The 23303-nt window shown below is 43.1% G+C and overlaps 1 protein-coding gene across 1 annotated transcript in view; it reads left to right on the forward strand.

Moving 5' to 3' along the window:
- Positions 1-300: 300 nt before the first annotated feature.
- The window catches only part of LOC121273347 (ceramide synthase 6-like), a 108683-nt gene continuing 85680 nt past the window's right edge, over positions 301-23303 (forward strand). Inside the window, exon 1 of the mRNA XM_041180517.1 lies at positions 301-559. Within this exon, the coding sequence (XP_041036451.1) occupies positions 390-559 (170 nt within the window). The 5' untranslated portion in view covers positions 301-389. The remainder of the gene's footprint in view (positions 560-23303) is intronic.

Here is a 23303-nt window from a genome sequence, read left to right on the forward strand (position 1 = left end):
AATTAAGTTGGTGGTTTCTTTTGATGAGTTAATAGGGTTGTGCAGGCTTCAATGTTGTATTCAACCGGGACACAATTGCCAGGGCATCATTAAAAAAGCCTTTGTCTTGGCGGTTTATTGATGGCTGATGTTTAAAGTATTGCCGGGACTGTTAGAGGTGCCTCAATAATACCTTATTAGAATATATATCGTATCGAGATACAGCCCGCTTCATTTTCAGCGGTACTGGGCACTTTTCGCGTTGGATGACGTTATGAAAAAAGGGCAGGGCCCCTTCTCGGTGACGTCAGCCTCTGGTTATTAGGCCGTTCGGCGCTGCCCCGCCTGAGAGAAACGGAGTGCGTGAAGAAAGAGGAGGAGGAGGTCGAACTAGCTTCATCCACTAAAACATGGCCGGCTTCTCAGCCTGGTTCTGGAACGAGAGATTCTGGCTCCCTCACAATGTCACTTGGGCCGACCTGAAGAACACGGAGGACACCGAATACCCGCAAGCCGGCGACTTGCTCTTCGCCTTCCCGCTGGCGTTTGGCATCTTCCTCGTCCGCCTGGCGTTTGAGAGGTAAGAGGAGGTTGGGGGAAGGGAGATGGCGCCGTGACTGATAGGGATGCTTTGGTCAATCACACGTTGTTGGAGCGGCTCTGAGGTCCCGCCCCCTTTGTGGGGCGGGGGTATCGTTGATTGGTTTATTGGGGTCCTCGGTTGTCAGCCGCGCGTTGCTTTCGTGCTTCCCATTCGTCGTTTTAGGCTGTCAATCATTAAAGGGCTCTGTCAGTGAGTAGTGGGAGGGCCGAAGAAGGAAGTGTGTCCACTAAGTGCTGTGATTCTTGAAACAGGATTCTTGCCAACACTTTGCAGAGAAATGTGTTTTTGGTAAATACTTGTTCAACAGGCAACAGTTCAGGCAATTGCGTTCCAATGTCAACTTTTTTCTGTTGAAGAAATAATAAATGGGTCAATTAGCATAAATAAAATTTTAGAACAATTAGTATAGCACCTCTGGAAAAATTCCTTTTTTTGGATTGAGGGGGCATCCACCCCCCTGTTCCCAGAGCTTATGATCACCCTAATCAGCTACTGGTTGGTGTGAGAGGATGGCCTGGAGTTACGTGACCTCTAATCTCTCTGACTAACGTCAAGAACTTGCAGGCAACTTAGTGGTCTGTAGGACAGGATGTTGTTAGGTCGTATATCAGCGCCTGTGCTTTTTGCTTCCCTCTGGGTACCTATTGCATTGAAGGCGTGAGGATTATGACAGGTCTGTGATACCTTTGATACAATCTGGTAACCACTCGCATCTAAATATGCAAAGTCGGATTACGTTCCTGTTTAGTTATCAAATGCAGCCCTGACAGGCTTTGATTTCAGAGTGACAGGAGAGACTAGTATGTGGAGGTTTTTGGTTTCTATTTGAGTACTGTGCTCCTGGGGCCTCTATTGGAATGTTTTGTAAGTTCTGTTTAAGCTGCAACATACCACAATAATTTTTTTTACCCTCCTGGTATTATTTATTGACTGGCTCAAATACAAGTGTTAGTTTTTTTGTTTCCTGCTATTGCTATTATATCCAACTGCTCCTGGTGGCTCAATGCGAAAGCGAGCTGCCTGTTTTGGTAGTGGGCCATGCACAATAGAAGGCTGTAGGTTTGATATAAAAACAGGAAAATGTTGGAAAAACTCAACAGGTCTGACAGCATCTGCAGAGAGGGAAACAGAGTTAATGTTTCGAGTCTGTATGACTCTTCAGAGTTCTGAAGAAGTCATATGGACTCGAAATGTTAATGCAGTTTCTCTCTCCACAGATGCTGTCAGACCTTTTGAGTTTTTCCAGCATTTTCCTGTTTTTACTTCAAATTTCCAGCATCCCCAGTATTTTGCTTTTATCATAGCTGTAGGTTTGATTCCGGGCTTGTGCAAAGTTACCAGGGCACGCGGTGAGGACCACAATTGGCTTTACTGTCCCTGGCCTAGGGAGAAGAAAACAAGGAAAATGGTCAACTCTGGTTACCCATTCTGATCGCTTTTCAGAGAGCTCTGCCACAAAATACGTGTTTGGCGAGTGCAGGATTGGGCTTATGATGTGTGAACAATTAAATAACTTGTCAACATTTTACTATCTAGGCAAAGACCTATGCCACTATATCACAGTAAGGGTTGACTCCTTCAACAGAGCAAATTGGGAGGAAGGAAAGGGAAACAAAAACAAAAACACAAATACCTGGAAAAACTCAGCAGGTCTGGCAGCATCGGCGGAGAAGAAAAGAGTTGACGTTTCGAGTCCTCATGACCCTTCGACAGCTAGTTCTGTCGAAGGGTCATGAGGACTCGAAACGTCAACTCTTTTCTTCTCCGCCGATGCTGCCAGACCTGCTGAGTTTTTCTAGGTAATTCTGTTTTTGTTTTTGTTTTGGATTTCCAGCATTCGCAGTTTTTTTGTTTTTATCTAGGAAGGAAAGGGAGGTTGGCGAAGATGTAAGTTTTAGGAGGGTGTGATTTGAGTGTTTATGTCTAACTATATGTAACGGGCAGGAACCCCTGGACTCAGGCACAATCAATGTCTAAGTGCTGGAGCTCTACTTTACAGACTGACTCCTGTTTGTAAGGTAAGCATATCCCCAGATATGATTCAGTCCAATTTGGTTAAATATCCTTGTTTGTTTGCTGTAATTGGAATACAGGTTTGTGCAGTGTACTGGGGAAGTTCTCTGATGATCTGAGCTCTAAAATGGGAGCTCCAACATCAAACCTAGAGAGATGTTTAGGTCCCATCTGTGACTGTTCAAATTCACTCTTTTTTGTGGGGAGGGGAAGGTGGCAAAGAGAGAATTCTACTAATTTTTGTCTGGGCTGTCTTTCTTCATCACATAACTTTCTGAATAAGGTAAGAGAGAATGACTACACAACCTGCTAACCTTGCAAAATGGATCTTCTGTTGACAGTGGCGGAGTGACCACTGTCTGTAGAATGTCGGTGTTGAGATGGGAGGGTTCTGAAAAATGGCAAGCTTTAGAGAAGTAATGTTGAGGATTACTCAATACCGTATCTTGATAATTTCCTCCTCACCACAAGTATTTATTCACCCTGGGCTGCGGTTCCATAGTAATGCCAGCTGAGTGTTGGTGAACATTCTTAATAGTGAAGGCATTGAGTGGAGCTGACTCAGCTGCATTGTCTGACTCCCACAGATGTTCTTTCCAGCAATGGGTCATTAGATTAGGGTGGAAGGGAATCCTGGCTGGGTTCCCCCACCCCCCTTCCTAGCCCAGGTGTGTGGAGGGAAATTGTCTTGCCCACCTTCTTGCTGGCTGAGATAAATGACAACACAGATCAGTGGCTGAACCTTGAATCTTCCTGCTCTGTATCACATCAGACAATGTGTTTACCAACTTAGAATGTTTCTGGTTTTGAACCTTAGTGATTTAGGATTGCTGGCTATTTGTGCAGTTCGGGGCCAGGAAAACTGTAACTTCTTTGTCAGAAGGTTGCAAGTTGAACAGCCTGATCTGCACTCGGAAATGAAATCTTACGTTCCACATCAGTGTCTGATAAAACTCACTGCAAGGGACACTTTTTTGGGAACTTTCCAGAAATGAAATATTGCCTTTTTCCAGTAGCCTGTGCAAGAATATTCCTGTTAGCCATGTGTGAGTGGGATGTGTGTCTCATCAGAAAGCATTCACAAATCATCAAGGGTGTCCCACTACATTTGCTGTCAGCCCTGCTATAAAATTGTTTTGAGCTCTCCTGCCCCCCGCCATCCTTTTTTTTAATTTTGTCTCTTCAGTGTCATCGTTAGACTTAAGTTGTGTGTTGGTTGAGCAACCATGTTTGTTGTTACATGTGTAATAGTCTAAACTAATCACCTTCCCTTGCTCCTGCTGCTAATGTTACAGAGTTCAAAATGCAAAAAGTCAATCTGTTGTTGTCCTGCTGGGTCCCTTTCCATTTGGCCAAAAACTGTTGTTATCAGCCCGCTGTTTTAGTTTGCGAACCATGGGGATTGCTTGTACACTTAATCCAAACCATCTGGGTATTTCAAAATTATGTAAAGCTCTCCTCCAATGGCCTTTCATGCATCTACTCAATGACCTGACGTTTCATTTAGTTGCATGAGTGACTGCTGACCAAACTCCTAAGCTTGAGTAGACAGGTTCAAATGCTAGGTGGGCCCAGACTTTCTGGCTCATAATGTGTGGAATTGTTTGACCACTGGATGAAGCAGTTGACTCATCTCCACTTTGAAATGAGCCGTGAATTTGCTCAGGAAATGATTCTGAATTGCCCATTTCACCAAGCGCCGAAATTTCTTTTTCCCCCATCCAAATTGGTTTAGATTTTAATCTGTCTCTTTGCTTTTCCCAGATGTTCCCATGGTTTTGGCTGAGTTGGAGAGTGCATTTAATGTATTACAGTTGTGTGGGGCAGTCTGGGTGGACCGGAGAGTTTTTGATTTGTCATTCCTCATAAACTGAACCAGTACAAAACTGAGAACGAGAGGTAAAACAGCAATCCTTTTTAGTCAGATGAACATAAATGGAAACACTCAATCTGCTTTTTTTTTATAAGCAGAGAAATTAAAACTGGGTGAGACGATGAGACAAAGGGTTGATGCTGATGTGCTCGGGAGTAGCTGATGTCAGGACATTGACCCAACAATGTTAACTCTTTCTCTCTCCACAGTACTGCCTGATCTGCTGAGTATTTCCAGCATTTTCTGTTGTTATTAGAGAAACAAATAATTGTTGTCCCCACCTCCCTCCTTAAATGATGTATGAGCTGTGTATGTATTGTAAACAAGATATGTGCAATAATAAATGTGCCATATTGTCACATATAAAAGGAGAGAGTAACAATCCAATAGCCTTGTGATTTAAAGCACGATAACTGATGGCTTTATCCTATCGAAAAAGATAAAAGAATGTAACATATTCCACATTAAAAAGGCCTTGAACTGTAGCTGGCAGCACAGTGGGCTGGGTTATCATTTTCATATCTTGAAGAACTGCAAGTACAGAGGTCAACCAATCTCAAACACTGCTGTGTTGAACAAGTAAATATTTAGTGATTTATGAGCATCAAGTGATTAGCCTGTATTGGAGTATGTTTTAGCGATACAGTACAAAGGTTGGAACCCTGTTGAGCTGCACCCCCATGGTAGGATGTGGGTGTTGTAGTTAGGGCTTTTCCCTCACCCTTCAAGGTGAGACTGTAGACGAGGTAAATGTGTCATTGATGGTATGCTGCAAACCCTATCCAATTTTAGCCTTAATACTTAAAGGGGTATCAGAACCAATTGTTATCCTTTTGACAGCACGTATACAGACCGGACTGGATTTCAGTCACTTACATCCAGGGTTTATAGGTGCCTAGAATGTTGCTTAAAAACCAAACGAGTTAGTGTGGACTCAGTGAGTGTAATGATAAAGCTCCATTTTCTAGCATCTTCATCAATGACTTTGGGCATAAAAAATGCATCAACTGATCCTATTTTACCACATCTATATGAACATCACTGCCTAGTTAAACAAAGAATTATGATAGGTTGCTAGGTAGAAATTAGAAACAGTTAAAATCATTACAGTTAGTTCAAATGTATTTGCAGTATCTCTAGGTTGGCTGGGTTTTGCTTTGCATAGTGATACTTGGTCCCCAAGTATACAGTTTATCCTATACACTTGGAAAGGTGTAATAGCATGCAAGTCATAGTCCACAAATGTTATCTTCGTTTTTCATTTGTTGAGCTAGGATGGGAAAGCAATCAAACTTGTTTCTGTTTTGCCCACACATGTTCTGTGTTGCTTTCTATCTATTGCTTCTCCAGGACCTGACCTTTCTCAAAAACAGTATAATGCACCTTGCAAGCCTGCCTCAGCGGATGAAATGCTTCACCTGTATTACCTTCTGACTTCTACTTTTAACCGATGACCTTAGTTTTGAAAGATGTGGGAGCCAAACCAAAGGATGAGAACAGGCTGTTCTTATCAACAGACTGAGAACAGGAGGGTGGGTGGTCATGAGCTACTGGGGACAAGTGACTTAATAGAAGAACTAATTTTGGGGTTGGGGGAGAGCGCTAGATGGGAGAGATTGGCATAAGGGATGCCTGAGGGGCTAGTGACGAATGGCAGGTTGATGGTCAGAGGCAGCAGTGAATGTCTTTGACTTTTGGGCCCTGGAAGAAAAATTCAGGAGCTCCCCACATTTTGTGTTTTGAAGTGACGATGGGTAACCTGATTTGCTGTGGAGAGCAGGAGATACTTCTGCTTTCCAGGATGTCTGTGGATTAGAAATTTCAAAAGTGTGAAGTTATGCACATGCAACGTGCTGTGCTTGCTAAATAAGCATTCCCTGGAATATAGTAGACGATATTGTCTTTCTCCAGTAGCTTCCTCAGAAAAATGTTAGTTCAAAACTTTACTTGTGTATATATAAAGGATCACTTTTGCTTTGGACATGTTTTTTTTCTGGGGTCTTGTGTGCATGGTAACTTTCTATTGATCCACAGATGTAGAAGAGGGGTGGGCCTTGCAAGGCCGCACATGCTTTGAGTGTCAGTCTTGTTGTCAACCAGTTTTTTAAAAAAAAATGTTCTCTTCTTACAAGCTACAAGTTTTCTCACCAAATTGCTTGCATGCAGCCACACTGGTACATGGTGAGAGCTATAGTTGTACTGCCCTGGTGGCGATTCCTTCATGCTGCTGGAAAGATTGCTTTGGACAACCCAGCTATTTGAAGCCTCGAGCTTCTTGAGCAGCCCTTGTACTGAAAGCATTGTTCAGAGGCATTTCAAACACATTAAAGGAATAGCAGTTTAATTTTCTTGAAGGCTTCTTTGTATCTTTGACTAATTTCCGGTATATTTCTCCATTTAGTGAGAGACTAGCAAGAAGCATTTTGGATGACTTTATTTGCTTAATTCTGCTTCTCTCTTGCTGCTGTGTGTAACAGAAACATATATCTATCAGTAAATATTCCAGATTCCTCCATCATCCCTGACATGTTCTGTCACACCTGGAGCGGGGGCACAGTGGTTAACAGTCAGGTGGGAACGACTAAGTTCCATGAAGCCTCCATCCTTCAGCTGAAGTAAGGTCATGGGAGCCTGCTGCTGATCGCCACATCCAGCCCAGTGCTCCTTCATATTGAACACCACTAGAGGAAGTTCTCTCACTCTTGGATCACCAAACATGGTGATAAATCCTGGTTTATTGTAGATTGTAGCAGGGCATGCTAGGAGCAGCATCAGGCATACTTAGATTGAGATATGAACCTGTTGAGGTGACTGCACAAGGCTGCCTGCATGCTAAACACCAAAAGCAACAGGCTTGGGCAGCTGTAAGCACTCCATAACAAACTGACCAGAACAAGGTTCTGTAGCTCTACTGCATCCAGTTGAGAATTGTTGGTGGAGAGCCAGGCAACTGACAGGAAAGATGAAGGCTCCACGAACATTCCCACCATGGTGAAGCTCATCACCTGAGTGCAAGAGAGGAGGTTGAAGTGTTTATAAGTGTCTTCAGGCAAAAGTGCCAACTGATTGGCTCCACTTTGCAGCTTTTATCGTAGCAGATATCAAATGTCCAACCAGTTTGGTTCATTCCATGTGACATTAGGAAACAGTTGAGAGCATTGGACACAAAAGGCTATGGGCCCTGACAATATCCTGGCAGTTGTACTGTAATTTGTATGCCAAAGCTAGCTGTACTGCTAGCGTGTAGCTGTGGCACTGCCATCTAATTGGCAATGGGCACTTTTTTGCCTAGGTATGTCCTATCCACAACAAGTAGGATAAATCTAACCTGGCTAATTGGTGTTCCTCACCCTGAACAATGTCCTCTCAATGATCATAATAGTAATGGAAGGAGTCATCGATGGTGCCATCGTCTACTCGCCAATAACTTGCTTACTGATGCTCAGTTCAGCTTATGCCAGAACCACTGGCGTTCAACACCATCCAGAATACTGTGCTTGCCATTATATGCAAGCTACAGAACACACATCAGCAATTTACCAGGGCTACTTTGACGACACTCTCTCTGCTGCGACCTTCTTCACCAAGACGCACAAGAGCAGCAACCTTGTGGGCATACCATCACCACCAAGTCGTGCCCCATCTTGTCTTGGGCATACATTGCTGTTCCCTTATTGTCACTGTAAATTTGAGCCATCATCGCAAGGACTGTGGTTCAAGGAGAAGACCCACCACCTTGGGGCAACTAGGTATGGTTGATAAATGGCCTTGCCAGTGGCACTTGCCTCCAGCGGACATAGTATTTTTTAAAGCAGGCACCACCTCTTTTGGCTGAAATGAAAATTAACTGGACTCTCCTGCAGATGCAATTGAAAACCTAATTCATAAAATAGTTCAAATTCAAAATTACTTTAGTTGTCATTTTTAACTTTTTCTTCAGTAATTGACATTTCTTGTGAAATATAATATTGTTACCAATAACCTAGCTACAAAATGATACCTTGCACCTTTTGAACACCTTCATTTAATTATGTTACTTGAAAGCCTGAGTCCTAAAAGCCAGGACTTTGATTTGATCCTGTGGGATCTCTGTACAGCACTTGAGATTCTCTCCACACAAGTGGAGGTTACGCAAGAGGATTTCTTCAAATATTTCCCAAATTATTTCAATCAGCAGCATAAATTTTTTTGTCAAATTTCACTTTTACCAACTGCTTTAATGCTTTATTAGCGAGACAGACATTAATTACTGCTTTTTTTTGTTAGAATTCAAGATCTAACCTTTTAGACGTTTATTTCAGATTTGAATCATTATAGCCTTGAAATTTTAACAATTTAATCTACTCGCCTGCATGCAGTTAATGATGTCTGAACTTCTTTCAAAACAAATGAAATTTTGCATAAATATTTTGCACCAAAGCCTAATTGTGGGCTGTTGTGTTTTGTTTACATGAAAAGCTTTGTTTTTGATCTGAAAGGGTGATCGTTTTGTGTTCAAAAGATATTTGAGGGCAGCTGTTTATGATTTCAGGTAGAAAACATTGGAATAATGCCCAGTGTAAGCAAGAGAAGGCAATTTTTTTTGTTGTTTGAGGGAGACTGGGCCTGGGATACTTCTGCCTTTCAAAGTAACTGCTTTCAGACCAGTAGAGGGACAAGTAAAACATTCTGTTTTAAATAGTCACCAGGATGATTGTTCAGTATGAATGCTTCACAGGTGGTGTTGCCACCTCTGGTTTGACCATATTCCGGGAGGTTTCATTGCGTGAAGTCCTGCGAGGTATATTTCATCAAATTCAAAACCCCCATTTCTTAAACTCCGATTTTAATAGTTCTTGGGAGTTTTGTTTTCATTTAGCCAGAAGCTTCTGCTTTTGTTATGATGGCCTACTGGGATGCAGACATCTACTTTCCGGCTGTCCAGACTAGTTGGCCATTTGATTCTGCCCTTGTTAACTATGGGTATCTTATTCCTTGCACATTTGACTGTTGGTTCTGAATAATCTGGAGGGAATTGTACATACACAGTGCAACCTGATGGACAGAGGAAAAATTTAAGTCAGATTTCAGAAACTTGTAGGTTGGAAACTTGCCTTGTGTTAAGCTGCATGTTTTCCCTTCTGCTCTGCTGGTTGCTATACCTGGAAGAGTCCGTTGCAGTGTGTTTGCAAAGGGCAACATCTAGAATGTATTTTCAAGTGAGTGGAATAAGTGGAGTGTCCTATTATTAGAAGTCTCAAATTGGTTATTGACTTTGGCATCTTCCAGCTGTCAGAATATCAGTGAACTGCATGGTTGCTCAGCTGAGCCCAGCTGGGATGGTTTCTGACTGACCTGACACTTGAGCATCCTTCTCTCTCCAAACTGTTCCTACGCCTTATTCAAAAACCTTTTGTTTTGGAGGTTTAGAAATTCCAGAGCTTGGGGCCTAGCTGGCTGAAGGCACGGATGCCAATGGTGCGGTGAAGAGAATGAGGGTACATGAGGACCAGAATTGGAGGAATGTTGTTTGTTGGCAGGTTGTAAGAGTACGTTCTAGATGGCTGAGAGGCACAGAGGGTAACTGCAGCCTTTCTAAAGGCAGACAGGGGGTTTGGGGGCCGGGGGGTGGGTGGTGTGTGGTTCAAGCCTGGGATGATGCACAATAGTAATGATGGGCACATGGTATTTACGTGACATAAACTGGCCATATGGCCCAATGGGTTCATGCTGGTGTTTATCCTCCTAAGTAAGGGTTAGGGGTAGGGATTGGGGAGGTAAAAATACCCAAGAGCAGGGAGCTGATGGGAAAGAAGGGGTCAAAAGAAAATAGTATAAATAACAAGCCCGCAAGATTGGGAGCAGCCGTTGGAGCTTGAAGAGCAAGTCCCACCTATTCCAGCACAGGTAACGGATGGTTTCTGAAGGATGAATGGAGTCGGCAGCAACAGAAAGCAAAAAGGTCATTCAGCAGTAATGGAGCAGGATGGGGACCAACAAGAACTAGTTCAGTCTAGGGTGAAATATTCCTAGGAGGAAACAGACCAGGTAGTGAAAAAGAGACAGTTCAGCAGAGAATAGGCTTTGTAGAAAGTAGCAGCCACAGCAGGGAAATGGATTTTTGTTCAAGGGGAAAATCAGGGTTTCTGCCCAGGGCCAAACAGTAGCAGAGTGAAGCTGAAAAATTAGCAGTAAACTAAGGTGTGGTCCTCAGTTCTCCATGGTTAACTGCAGCAGGTGGTGACGAGCACTGTGGATTGAACCGATTACATTAAAACTGGATGGAGTTGAGTGGCAGAGTCACAACGGCCAAGCCTTGCAGTGGAGTCCTGTGGATAGAATAGGAAGCCAGGAGTCCAGGAAATCAAATGCAAGCAGGGTCAGGAGAATACAAAGTCTTTTTTTAAAAAAGATATCAGCTTCTGAAAATGGGTTTCCCATTGGCAGGATTGTACATTGAATTGATATGGTGCGTTTTGTGGTCTGTGTTTGGTGTTGAATAGGTATTGGGGGGAAAAAAATTGGCATTGTATTTTTAATTGGTGTTTCTTGTCACCTTTCCATTCTTAGCCTGACTAGTCATTTTTTATTTCTTTCATGAGAGTGTGTTCTGCGTCTGGCTCTCTGTCTCAAAGGCAGGTGTTCAGTTCAGCTTACTGCAACTTCTGAAATGTACATCTGTGCCTTTGATTGCAATTGTTTTTCTATTTAACTGTTCTTGGTGTGGTTCTTTGGAGTAATCCCACTGATGACTTGCAGCAGGATCTGGACCTGGAAAGGACACTAAGATAACTGCCCAAAATAGGGACACCTACCACAATGCTAAGATGGCTGTAAAAAGATGCCATGGCACTGTCTGGATGAACAGCAGTGGATTTCTCCCTGATGTCCAGCCGATATTTGTCTTGAACAACATAATTGAGAAAACCATTTACCTGGGCGTTAGTTCATTGCCGTTTATGGGATCATGCTGTGTGCAAATTGGCTCCTACGTTACACCAGTGACTATACTTTTAAATAAAAGCAAAAAACTGTGGATGCTGGAAATCCAAAACAAAAATAAAAATACCTGGAAAAACTCAGCAGGTCTGGCAGCATCTGCAGAGAGGAACGCAGTTAACGTTTTGAGTCCGTATGACTCTTCAACAGAACTTTACTTTTAAAAGTGCTTTGGGGGTGTCCTGAGATTGTCAAAGGTGATGTATAAATATTTGCTGAATTGGAGGGAGCCATTTTGTGTGTGGGCACACTGTTTGAAGTATGTTTGGTTTTTTTTTTGTGTGAAATAGTGCTTAAAATATGATTTGTTTGCACTTCAGTTATTGACTTTGAGCTTTGCTCTTAGGTTCAGAATATCTCAAACCCTCTTGTTATTGGCCCAGTATTTGCTGGAACGGGCATCTCACAGTGTGCCTCATTACATTTTTTTTCCTCTTCCTTTTAGCTCAGATATTTTAGTGCTACAACTTGCTGGAAGTTGATAACAGGAGCAACTTAGTGAATGAATCCTTGAGATTTAAGAATGGAGACAAATGGGGTGAATTAGATACCAAAGGAAAGAATGGATTAAAAGAGGAGAGACAAAAGACTGAACAATTTAACTATCTGCAGGAATGAGAATACAGTTTCAGATGCTATGTTCCTGGGAGGGGAAGTTGAGTGACGTTCCAGGAATGTAAATCTGCCATTAAAAGGATCTTTGCATCATGTACCAGCCCTAACTTTGTGGTGTGTTTGATTTGCTTTAACAACACAAATGCAGCAATTTCTTAACTCACCAGGAGGTTGACAGCGAGCTAATGGTGGGAATTGTCCAGCAATTTGTCATGCACAACTTGCGGGGTATCTCTTCCTCTGCACAAGTTGCACACTAATAAGGACGAGAGCATTAAACCTGCCCCTTTCTTCCCAGCAAATTCTGGGCCATTGCCTCCTAATTGCTGCTGAGCACCCACCATTCTACCGCACATCATCAATGGGTTGATAAGACATGTATGGTATTGGGAACAGTCACATCACTTACTTTTGCCTATTTTGGTTCGGCCTGCAGTGGCCGCATTTGAACCCCCCCCCCCCCCCACTCCAAAGGCTTGCTCTGGGGTGGAGGATGTCTTGCTGATCCCCATTTCGAACAAGGGGGTTTGGAAGTGGTGGATTGAGCCTGATGTTTTGTGACACAAAGCTGTTCTCTTCCCCCACACACCATGAATTGCTGTGTTTAGACAGTGCCTTGCTTTTTATGGCCAGTTATAATACTTGGCACTCTGATCAGTGCTCTGGAATTGCACAAGACTTGGATGTTATTCAATGTGACCTGACTTTATTGGTGCCATTTTGTTACTTACAAGTGGGTGGGATGAGCCTTCAGAAAACTTGGAGCAAGTTTGCTGTGATCAAGCAGGTCCTTACTTGACAATATTCACCCACAACATGTTAGGAATATCTGAATCATTATTCCTTTTAACATTATAGAACTCGTCTGTTTTATGCCACCCCTGGCTCTATAGGTAACAACACTACCTGGTTTGCTTCTAGACCAGAAGGTCCCAAGCTATGCTTTAAGTAATACCATTGGCCTCAACACCACTTGGTTAGGGAGAGGGTAACTGGCCAGGGTTGCAGCTTCTGGTTAATACCCAATGACCCCTGCTGGAAATGTGCTTGTGTGGCTGAATGCAGGGTCAGGCATGGCTGTGATTCCTCTTGTAGTCAGTATTCTGACATTCCGTTACATGTGAGGACACGAATTGGGAGCAGGAGTAGGCCATTTGATAAGATCATGGTTGATCTGATTGTGGCCTTAACTCCACTTTTCTGTCTATCCTCTATACCCTTGCTGATCAAGAATAAATCTAACTTTGCCTTTTAAAATAGTCAATGACCCTATATCCACTGCTCTCTGGGAAGAGAATGTCACAGACCAATGATCCTCCGAGGAAAAATGGTTCTCATCTTCATCTTAAATGAGAGACTCCTTATTTGTAAACTGTGTCCACTAGTTTAGTCCCTCCCACAAGGGGAAGCATCCTCTCAGAATCCAACCTGTCAAGTCCCCTCAGGCTATTTATATGGAGATTTTCTAAGTGCCCTGCTATAACCACCTTTCTAGCATTTTCCTTATGACAGATGTTAGGCTTACCTGGCCTGTAGTTTCCTGCTTTCTGTCTCTTTCTTGAATAGAGGAGTTACGCTTGCTATTTTCCAATCTTGCACCTTTCCAGAATCAAGGCAATTTTGGAAAACTAACCAATGCATCTACTATCTCCGCAGCCACTTTTAGGACCCTAGGATGGAGTCCATCGGGTCTTGGGGACTTGTCAGCCTTTAGTGCTAATAGTTTTCTCAATACCCTTCCCCCTAGAGATTGTGCCTACTTTAAGTTCCTCTACCACTTTCACTTCTTGAGTTGCATGTATTTCTGGCATGTTCTGTGTCTTCTACAGTGAAAATAGACACACAATATCTATTCAACTCTTCCTCTATTTCCTTATTTCCCCAGCCCCTCTCTCTTAGAGGGCCCATGCTTATTTTGGTTACTCTTTTCCTTTTTAAACACTTGCAGAAATTCTTACTGTTATTTCTAGCTAGCTTTCTCTCGTACTCTAAAAAAAAGTAGTGAGTGAGAAATTAGTCATTCTTTACTGGCTTTTAAATTTTACCCAGTTTTTTCACTATCTTCTAGTTAGCTACAGATGGTGCATTTGTCTCTTTGGAGCCTTGCTTTCTCACTGGAATGTATATTTGCTGAATGTTTTGAAACATCTCCTTTAAATGTATGCCACTTCGTTTCAACTGACATACCCCTTAACCTATTTTCCCAGTTCACTTTAGCCAACTCCATCTTCTTCATACCCTTGTAATTGCCTTTATTTAAGTTTAAAACACTAGTCTTAGACTCTCTCTCTCTTTTGCCTCCTTCATACTGAATTTAAAATTCAATCATGTTATGATCACTGCTACCTAGAGGTTCTTTTTACTTTGAGCTCATTAATTAATTCTTCCCCATTGCACATAACCAGACTATTCTAGAGCTGGTGGGTTCTAGAATGTGTTGCTCTTAAGAAATTGTCCTGAAAACACGCTCTATGTGGACTAATTTTCAGGGCTACTTTTGTCAATCTGATTTGCCGGACCTATATATGTAGATTAAAATCACCCATGATATTTGCAGTGCCCTTCTTAAAAGCCCCCATTGTTTGTTTCTTCCAGTATACCATGTCCTACACTATTGTTTGTAAGCCTATCAACTACTCCCATAATTGATGACTCCCCTTTGCTATTTCTTATCTCGATCCAAACTGGTTCCACACCTTGATCTTTAGAACTAAGGTTCTGAGGCTGGAATGTGAATTATTTCCATTGGGTCAGATGGTGAAGGCTGGCTGGTGCCCACAACATTGTACTTCCAAGGTTGGCATCTTTCCCACAGTGGAGAACTGATAAGAGGGCAAACTGTGTCTCCGTTTCTCTACTCTTGCACACTGGCTCTCTCGCGCTATTAGACAATTTTCCCCCCCCAAAATCTGGAAATACACCTGAATTTCAAATGCACTATAATGTTGCATCAGGAAGCCATGGTATTTATATGACGGGTTCGTCCTTGCGGTTCTCTGTGTCCGCATATGTATAGTCTGCCCAAGATACACAAAAGTGATGACCCTTTACGTCCCATCTTATCTATGATTGGTTCTGCACAACATGAATTCGCCAAATGAGTGGGTGAATTGTTGCGACTGGTTTTGACCCGATTTTCCTAGACCTGGACCTGCCACCATTGCTTGAATCAGTATTCATTGAACTTATCAACTCGGACAGTTGAGTTGAGTTCAGTTTTAATGACACCATGTATGCCCAAATAGATGGTGTTGCCATGGGATCCCCTGTAGGCCCAGCTCTCAGGCATCTTCGTTGGGTTCCATGAGAAACGTGTCTTTGATGGAATGGCACCTAACCACCTACCCCTCGTATGTTTCTGATATGCGTATGATACGTTTGCTATATTTAAATTCACAGCTGCATATAATTTCCTTGCATGTCTTAATGGGCTCCATCCTGTGCTCTGTGAGAATGTTATTTTTTTGTTTCTGTGTGATTTAATTAAGCTGGGCAAGAGTTTAATAGGAATCTGGTTGTCTGGAGGCTTGGAAGCATTTTTAAAAATTCATTCACAGGATGTGGGCTTTGCTGGCTGGGCCAGTATTTATTGCCCATCCCCAGTTGCCCCTTCAGAAGGTGGTGGTGAGCTGCCTTCTTGAACTGGTGCAGTCCATGTGGTGTAGGTACACCTACAGTGTTGTTAGGAAGGGAGTTCCAGAATTTTGAGCCAGTGACAATGAAGGAACTGTGATGTATTTCCAAGTCAGGATGGTGAGTGACTTGGAGGGGAACTTCCAGGTGGTGGCGTTCCCATCTATCTGCTGCCCTTGTCCTTCTAGATAGTAGTGGTCGTGGGTTTGGAAGGTGCTGTCTAAGGAGCCTTGATGAGTTCCTGCAGTGCATCTTGTAGTCGGTACACACTGTGCGTTGGTGGTGGAGGGAGTGAATGTTTGTGGATGTGGTGCCAATCAGTGTACTGCTTGTCCTGAATGGTGTCAAGTTTCCCGAGTGATTTGGGAGCTGCACTCATCCAGGCTAGTGTGGAGTATTCCATCACACTCCTGACTTGTGCCTTGTAGATGGTGGACAGGCTTTGGGGAGTCAGGAGGTGAGTTACTTGTCACAGGATTCTTAGCTTCTGACTTGCTCTTGTAGCCACAGTATTTATATGGTTAGTCCAATTCAGTTTCTGGTCAATGATAACCCGAGGATGTTGATAGTGGGAGATTCAGTGATGGTAATGCCATTAAATGTCAAAGGGAAATGGTTAGATTCTCTCTTGTTGGAGATGGTCATTGCCTGACACTTGTGTGGCATGAATGTTACTTGCTACTTGTCAGCCCAAGCCTGGATATTGTCCAGGTCTTGCTGCCTTTGGACACGGACTGCTTTAGTATGTGAGGAGTCGCGAATGGTGCTGAACATTGTGCAACCATCAGTGAATATCCCCCACTTCTGACCTTATGATGGAAGGAAGATCATTGATGAAGCAGCTGAAGATGGTTGGGCTGAGGACACTACCATGAGGAACTCCTGCAGTGATGTCCTGGAACTGAGATGATTGACCTCCAACAACCACAACCATCTTCCTTTGTGCTAGGTATGACTCCAACTAGCGAAGAGTTTTCCCCTGATTCCCATTGACTCCAGTTTTGCTAGGGCTCCTTGATGCCACACTTGGTCAAATGCGGCCTTGATTGTTGAGGGCAGTCACTCTCCTCTCACATCTGGAGTTCAGCTCTTTTGTTCATGTTTGAACCAAGGCTGCAATGAGGTCAGGAGCTGAGTGGCCCAGACGGAACCCAAACTGGGCATCAGTGAGCAGGTTACTGCTAAGCAATTGCCACTTGATAGCACTGTTGATGACCCCCTCCATTACTTTACTGATGATCGAGAGCAGACTGACGGGGCAGTAATTGGCCAGGTTGGATTTGTCCTGCTTTTTTGTGTACAGGACATACCTGGGCAATTTTCCACATAGCCGGGTAGATGCCAGTGTTGTAGCTGTACTAGAAACAGCTTGGCTAGGGGCGCAGCAAGTTCTGGAGCACAAGTCTTCAGTACTATTGGCGGAATATTGTCAGGGCCCATAGCCTTGCATTATCCAGTGCCTTCAGCTGTTTCTTGATATCCTGTGGAGTGAATTGGATTGGCTGAAGACCTGGCATCTGTGATGCTGGGGACCTCCAGAGGAGGCAGAGATGGATCATCCACTCAGCACTTCTGGCTGAAGATTGTAGCCTTATCTTTTGCGCTGACATGCTGGGCTCCCCCATCATTGAGGATGGGGATATATGTGGAGCTGCGGCCTCCAGTGAATTGTTTAATTGTCCACCACCAATCATGACTGGATGTGACAGGACTGCAGAGTTTAGATCTGATATGTTGGTTGTGGGATCGCTTAGCTCTGTCTATCACCTGTTGCTTATGCTGTTTGGCACGTAAGTAGTCCTGTGTTATAGCTTCACCAGGTTGACCCCTCAATTTTAGGTATGCCTGGTGCTGCTCCTGATATCCCCTCTTGCACTTTTCATTGAACCAGAGTTGATCCCCTGGCTTGATGGTAATGGTAGAGTGGGGGATATGCCAGGCCATGAAGTTACAGATTGTGTTCGAGTACAATTCTGCTGCTGCTGATGGCCCACAGCACCTCCATGGGTGCCCAGTCTTAAGCTGCGAGATCTGTTCAAAATCTATCCCATTTAGCACAGTGGTAAGTGCCACACATGATGGAGGGCATCCTCAATGTGAAGGTGGGACTTAGTCTCTACAAGGACTGTGCGATCGTCACTCCAACCAATTACTGTCATGGACAGATGCACCTGCGGCAGGCAGGTTGGTGAGGATGAGGTCAAGTATGTTTTTTTTTTTTTCCCCCTCCTGTTGGTTCCCTCACCACCTGCCACGGACCCAGCCTAGCAGCTGTGTCCTTTGAGACACGGCCAGCTTGGTCAGTAGTGGTGCTTTTGAGCCACTCTTAGTGATGGATATTGAAGTCCCCCACCCAGATTACATTCTGCACCCTTGCCACCCTCAGTGCTTCCTCCAAGTGGTGTTCAACATGGAGGAGCACTGATTCATCAGCTGAGGGAGGGTGGTACATGGTAATCAGCAGGAGGTTTCTTTACCCATGTTTGACCTGATGCCATGAGACTTCATGGGGTCCAGAGTTGTTGATGAGGACTCCCAGGACAGCTCCCTCACGACTGTATACCACTGTGCCGCCACCCTTGCTGGGTCTATTCTGTTGCTGGGATAGGACGTAACCAGGGATGATGATGGTGGTGGTGTCTGGGACATTATCTGTAAGATATGATTCCATGAGTATGACTATGTCAGGCTGTTGCTTGACAGTCTGAGACAGGTCTCCCAATTTTGGCACTAGTCCCCAGATGTTAGTAAGGAGACTTTGAAGGGTCGACAGGGCTGAGTTTGCCGTTGTCTCCTCTGGTGCCTAGGTCGATGCTGGGTGGTCCTTCTTGTTTCATTCCTTTTTAGTGACTTTGTAGCTGTTTGATACAACTGAGTGTCTTGCTCGGCTATTCCAGAGGGCATTTAAGAGTTAACCACCACATTGCTGTAGGCCTGGAATCACATGTAGGTCAGACCAGCTAAGGATGGGAGATTTCCTTCCCTAAAGGACATTAATGAACCAGATGGGTTTTTACAACAATCGACAATGGTTTCATGGTCATCATTAGACTTTTAATTCCAGATTTTTATTGAATTCAAATTCCACCGTGGAGGAATTCGAACCGGAGTCCCCACAGCATTACCCTAGGTCTCTGGATTACTAGTCCAGTGACAATACCACTACGCCATCGAAACATGAAAAGGATGGAGATGTTAAGTTGAGGTACAAGTAAATAGGTTCGGTCAAACATTTGCATTTTTACATAAGTTGAGAGTTTGTTTGAATATCAAAAGGGAGTCAGAGGTAAAAAGAAAAATGTTTCCATCTTGTAGGAGTCTATTTTGCAGTAGTCCACAGGTAAATTAGTAGTGAGGATATGATATTTTATTGAGCCAAAAGCAAAGACAAGATAGGAACGTGAAAGATCTTATATTTGGAAGGCTTTGAGTTTCAAAGGGGTGTGAGAACAATGGAAATGAGATGAAAGGGGAAAAAGGTATATTTGAGTTACTGTGGATAGCTGGAGCTCTGTACTGGGAGAGAATACAGTTTGAATCACCCATCCAGTCAAGCCGGAAAAGTCTTGGGCTGCAGCAAGCTGTTTTATTCTGAAGTAGATTCCACCGCAGAGTGGAAGAGGGTAACGGTCATGTGGTACACCTTTATTGAAGCTACAGCAGTTTGCCTTGTTTAAAAATGAAATCCAGTATTACACATCTATAAAGGACAGTTGCCTGGAAAGTGGTTACTTGTGGGTTTGACCAACTAGAGAGGTTTTTGGGGGAATGTTTTCTTGTAAAACTAACCTTAATTGTGTAACTGTAATCTTGTGTGCTTAAGTTTTTTTTCTTTGTTAATAAAACTTCTTCAAATTTTTAAAAAAACCCAAAAGTTTTACAGGACCTTTTGTTGCTGAGATCAGTACATTGTCTTCTCGTTATCATAGTGTGAAAAAGGCTGTGGCCTGTAAGCCAAGTTTCCTATTGATTGGTTTGTGCAGCAGTTAACACCAGCTGTGGTCATAACAGCTCAAATTCGCCTTTTGAAATGGAGCAGTCAAATGAGCTCCCCTTCCTTGACATACTAGTTGAGAAGTCCACCAGGGGATTCTCTACCACGGTCTACTGCAAGCCTACCTTCACTGGTCAATACACGCGTTGGGATTCTTACAGTGCCACACAAAATATAAGGTTGGTCTTATTGACAACCTTGTAAATAGGGCCTGAGCCATTTGCACACCATGCAAGCTTGATGCTGAAATAGGGCACATCAAAGGCATCCTGCAGCATAGTGCTTACTCTGATCAGACCATTTAGCACTGTATATCACGCGAACTCAGGAACAGGCCTAAGGCATCACTTTTGGCCCTGAAAAGTGCCCAGTCTACCTTTTGATTACCCTGGAAGGGCAAGGTGTCTCAAATTTGAGCAACAGGTGAAGCTACCTGTTTCACGCTGCTACTATGCAGTAGCAACACAAGTGGTATTTGCCACTAAAAAGATGCTGCCCTCAGGCAGAATGTCTTTTTGGCTTATCACACAAATGAATAATGTGGTATGAATTTCAGTGCCAGTGTGATGTTGGGTATGTAGGCTGTGCAGATCGTATCAAACAGCAAATCCCGGCTGCCGTTCGCAACAGACAGGGTACAGACCATATTCAACCAGCCCGTGCTTGCAGAACTCAAAACAGTGTCCAACATTAGATGCGATTCTGCGATTGGACGACATTTGCTAAATAATCCTCAATGTGCTAAGAATTACACTGACAACCAGTTTAAGATGCTCAGTGTAGTGCATTTGCATGTCCTGGGAGTTATTAAGACACAGGGCCCTGTTCTTTGCAGACAGAAAGAACATGTATGCACATTGCACCTGTTTCAGCTAAACAAAATAAGTGACAGCCATTTGCTGACCCTGGTCAAGGCATTGTCCTTAGGAATATCGGGGTCAAGCTGCCTGGTTTAAATTTCAAACAATGCTTGGCAGTTAACTGTCGGTCACTATCATTGACACATTCTCCATGGCAATGTCTCTACCAGAGCCCACTTGTCAATCAATCAGCACTCTCTTCACATACAGTATAAATTGTTGTCTTCCCCCTATATTGGTATTCTTGCAAAGTGCCCTGAAGAGTGCAAGATGAACAACTTCAATGTCTCTTTTTCAGCAATGCTCAGGTTCTGTGTTGCCAAAAGACTATAAATTAATAGCTCTGGGACTAGTTGAGAAGTATCCAGGCTGGGCTTTGGCTTTAATACCAGTGCAGTACTGTGGGAGTGGTGCCTTCTCTCACTATTTCATCACAATTAAGCCAGCTGACCAAGTAATGGCAGATATTTGCGATCTGAACTACCCCAGCTCTTAGTGAGGCAGCTCGGGTAATTTTAGATGGAGAGGGACAAATTGACCACAAAGGCAGGAAGGGAAATTGTTCTGGAATCGAGCTTTAAGTTAGTACTGATTTGTTCGATTTATGGATTATACTCCATGTAGGAATAGGACTGGTGTATCCTTTGAACCCTCAAAAGCTGCCCTCTATGCAGGCTTTTTCTTGTACAGTCCTCTTCCCATCCTGCGCTGAGAGTTACATTTAGGAAGTAAGTATCAGGTTTGTTTCATGTTGCCAGATTTGTTTTTGCTGAGATATTGGCCCTGCAGGCTTTATTCTACTTTGGAATAGAGAGCAAGACATTGTAAGGACCAAAGTGAGTGGGGGGAGGGGGAACAAAGGTAAGAGGTAATCGGATTGCCTCCCCCATCCTCTGCTCTTGTCTTGTGGTTTCAAGGTTACTGTGAATTTTGTTCATTGTGAAGTGATCCAAAAAGGGGAAATTGGCTGATCTTTGAAAGTTGGATAGAAACTAGCTTTTGGTACTTTTTTAAAACATTTTTGTACAGGGTACATAAAACGCATATAGGCATTGATTTTAAAGTGGGATAGGAGTTTTGCTCTGCTTATTGAGTGTGGGACTGGCTTCATGCAGTGGATTGGCCTTTTGACCCGAGGACTTTGATTTAAGTCCAACTCGGACTGGGACAAAAGTCAGCTTGTGTTTTAAGGATCTTGGACGAAGTGAATCCATCTAGTGAATGTGGAGTCTTTTCATGAACTTGGCATGGTCTCCTATCTTTACAAACCATTTCCTATCTTGCTTGTGACTGTCTCACTTATTGACCCTGATTGCAAGAGTGAATCTGGTCATTTTGATGCGTTCAGTTTCGTAGAAAAAAGGGAACTACTGATTTTGGTTTCCTAAAACGGTGGAAGTCCTGGAGTTCCAAGTAATGAAGATTGATTTTGACTCAGTCACTGCAAACCAGTGACCCTGATAATGGGGATTGGCAGCTTCCCGTTACTTACCCTAGGCAAGGACACTGGCTTTCCATTTTACAAAATGGTGGCTGCAATTGTAAAAATGTAATTCTCCCTCTCCTTCCTTTTTCTCTCTTTTCCCCCACCACCACCCAAAAAAAAGTGATTTGAATTCTCATATATTAACCAGTGATAGGAGAGATGTGGAAGATGGTAAGCTGAAAGAGAAAAATTTAACACTTAAAAGCAAACTACCAGATTCCATTTCCGAATAAACTTGACTATCCAAGTTCAGTAATGAAACAAAATACAATGAAACGTCACAAGATAAAATATATCCTGCCAAGATGCAGTATCTGTACAATCCTATTCTTTGCATCTGCAGGCTGTAGAATTGTGTCTATAAACAGCAAATAAAAGCAAAAGGTTCTGGAGGGGGAAAAAGTAAGTGAGGTTTAACAAGCAGATTTTTATTGTGAGCGTCACTGGCAAGGCCAGCATTTTTGCCCTTTGAATTGAGTGACTTGCTAAGTAATTTCAGAGGGCAGTTAAGAGTCAACCACATTGTTGTGGGCCTGGACTCACATGTAGACCAGACCAGATAAGGATGGCATATATCCTTCTCTAAAAGGACACTAGTGAACCAGATGGGTTTTTACAACAATCAGTGATAGTTGTCATAGTCACCATTACTGAGACTACCTTTCAATTCCAGATTCATTAATTGAATTTAAATTCCACCAGCTGCCATTGTCATGAAACTAACATTTTAAATTATATTATTGTGGTTTATTGTAAAGTAGGTTTATGGGTGAGTGTAGATGGTTCTATCTGTGTGATTTAATTGAATTAGAGTAAGACTGTAAGTTTGAAATGAATCAAAAGAAGTAAGGATAAAAAGCACTTAATGCTAATAAGTAAACAAGGATGAGGGCAGCATGTAGGGTGTGAAGGAAATTTGCATTTTTATATAAGTGAAGGGGTTGTTTAGGTTTCAAAGGAATGATGGGATGTTTATAACTAACATGATAAGCAAGGCCAAGCAGTATGTTTATTTTTCCCAAAAGGTACTGACCATTTTGGCAAAATGAAAGGTTTCTATATTATGGGAAAAGTAAATTTTCAAAGACATTTAAACAATGGAATTTACAGATTAACATATATAAAGAGTGGAAGGCTGTGTTGGGGGTCCATGTAAGATCTAAAAGGACCATATAAAACAGCCTTGGGGAAGCCTCAGCCCCTTCTTGCAGATGTCTGCAGAGGTCCAGTAACCAAATGTGGAGGAAAGCCTTTGGAATTCCACTGTC

Source organism: Carcharodon carcharias, chromosome X (genome assembly GCF_017639515.1).
Source record: "Carcharodon carcharias isolate sCarCar2 chromosome X, sCarCar2.pri, whole genome shotgun sequence".
Lineage (NCBI taxonomy): Eukaryota > Metazoa > Chordata > Chondrichthyes > Lamniformes > Lamnidae > Carcharodon > Carcharodon carcharias.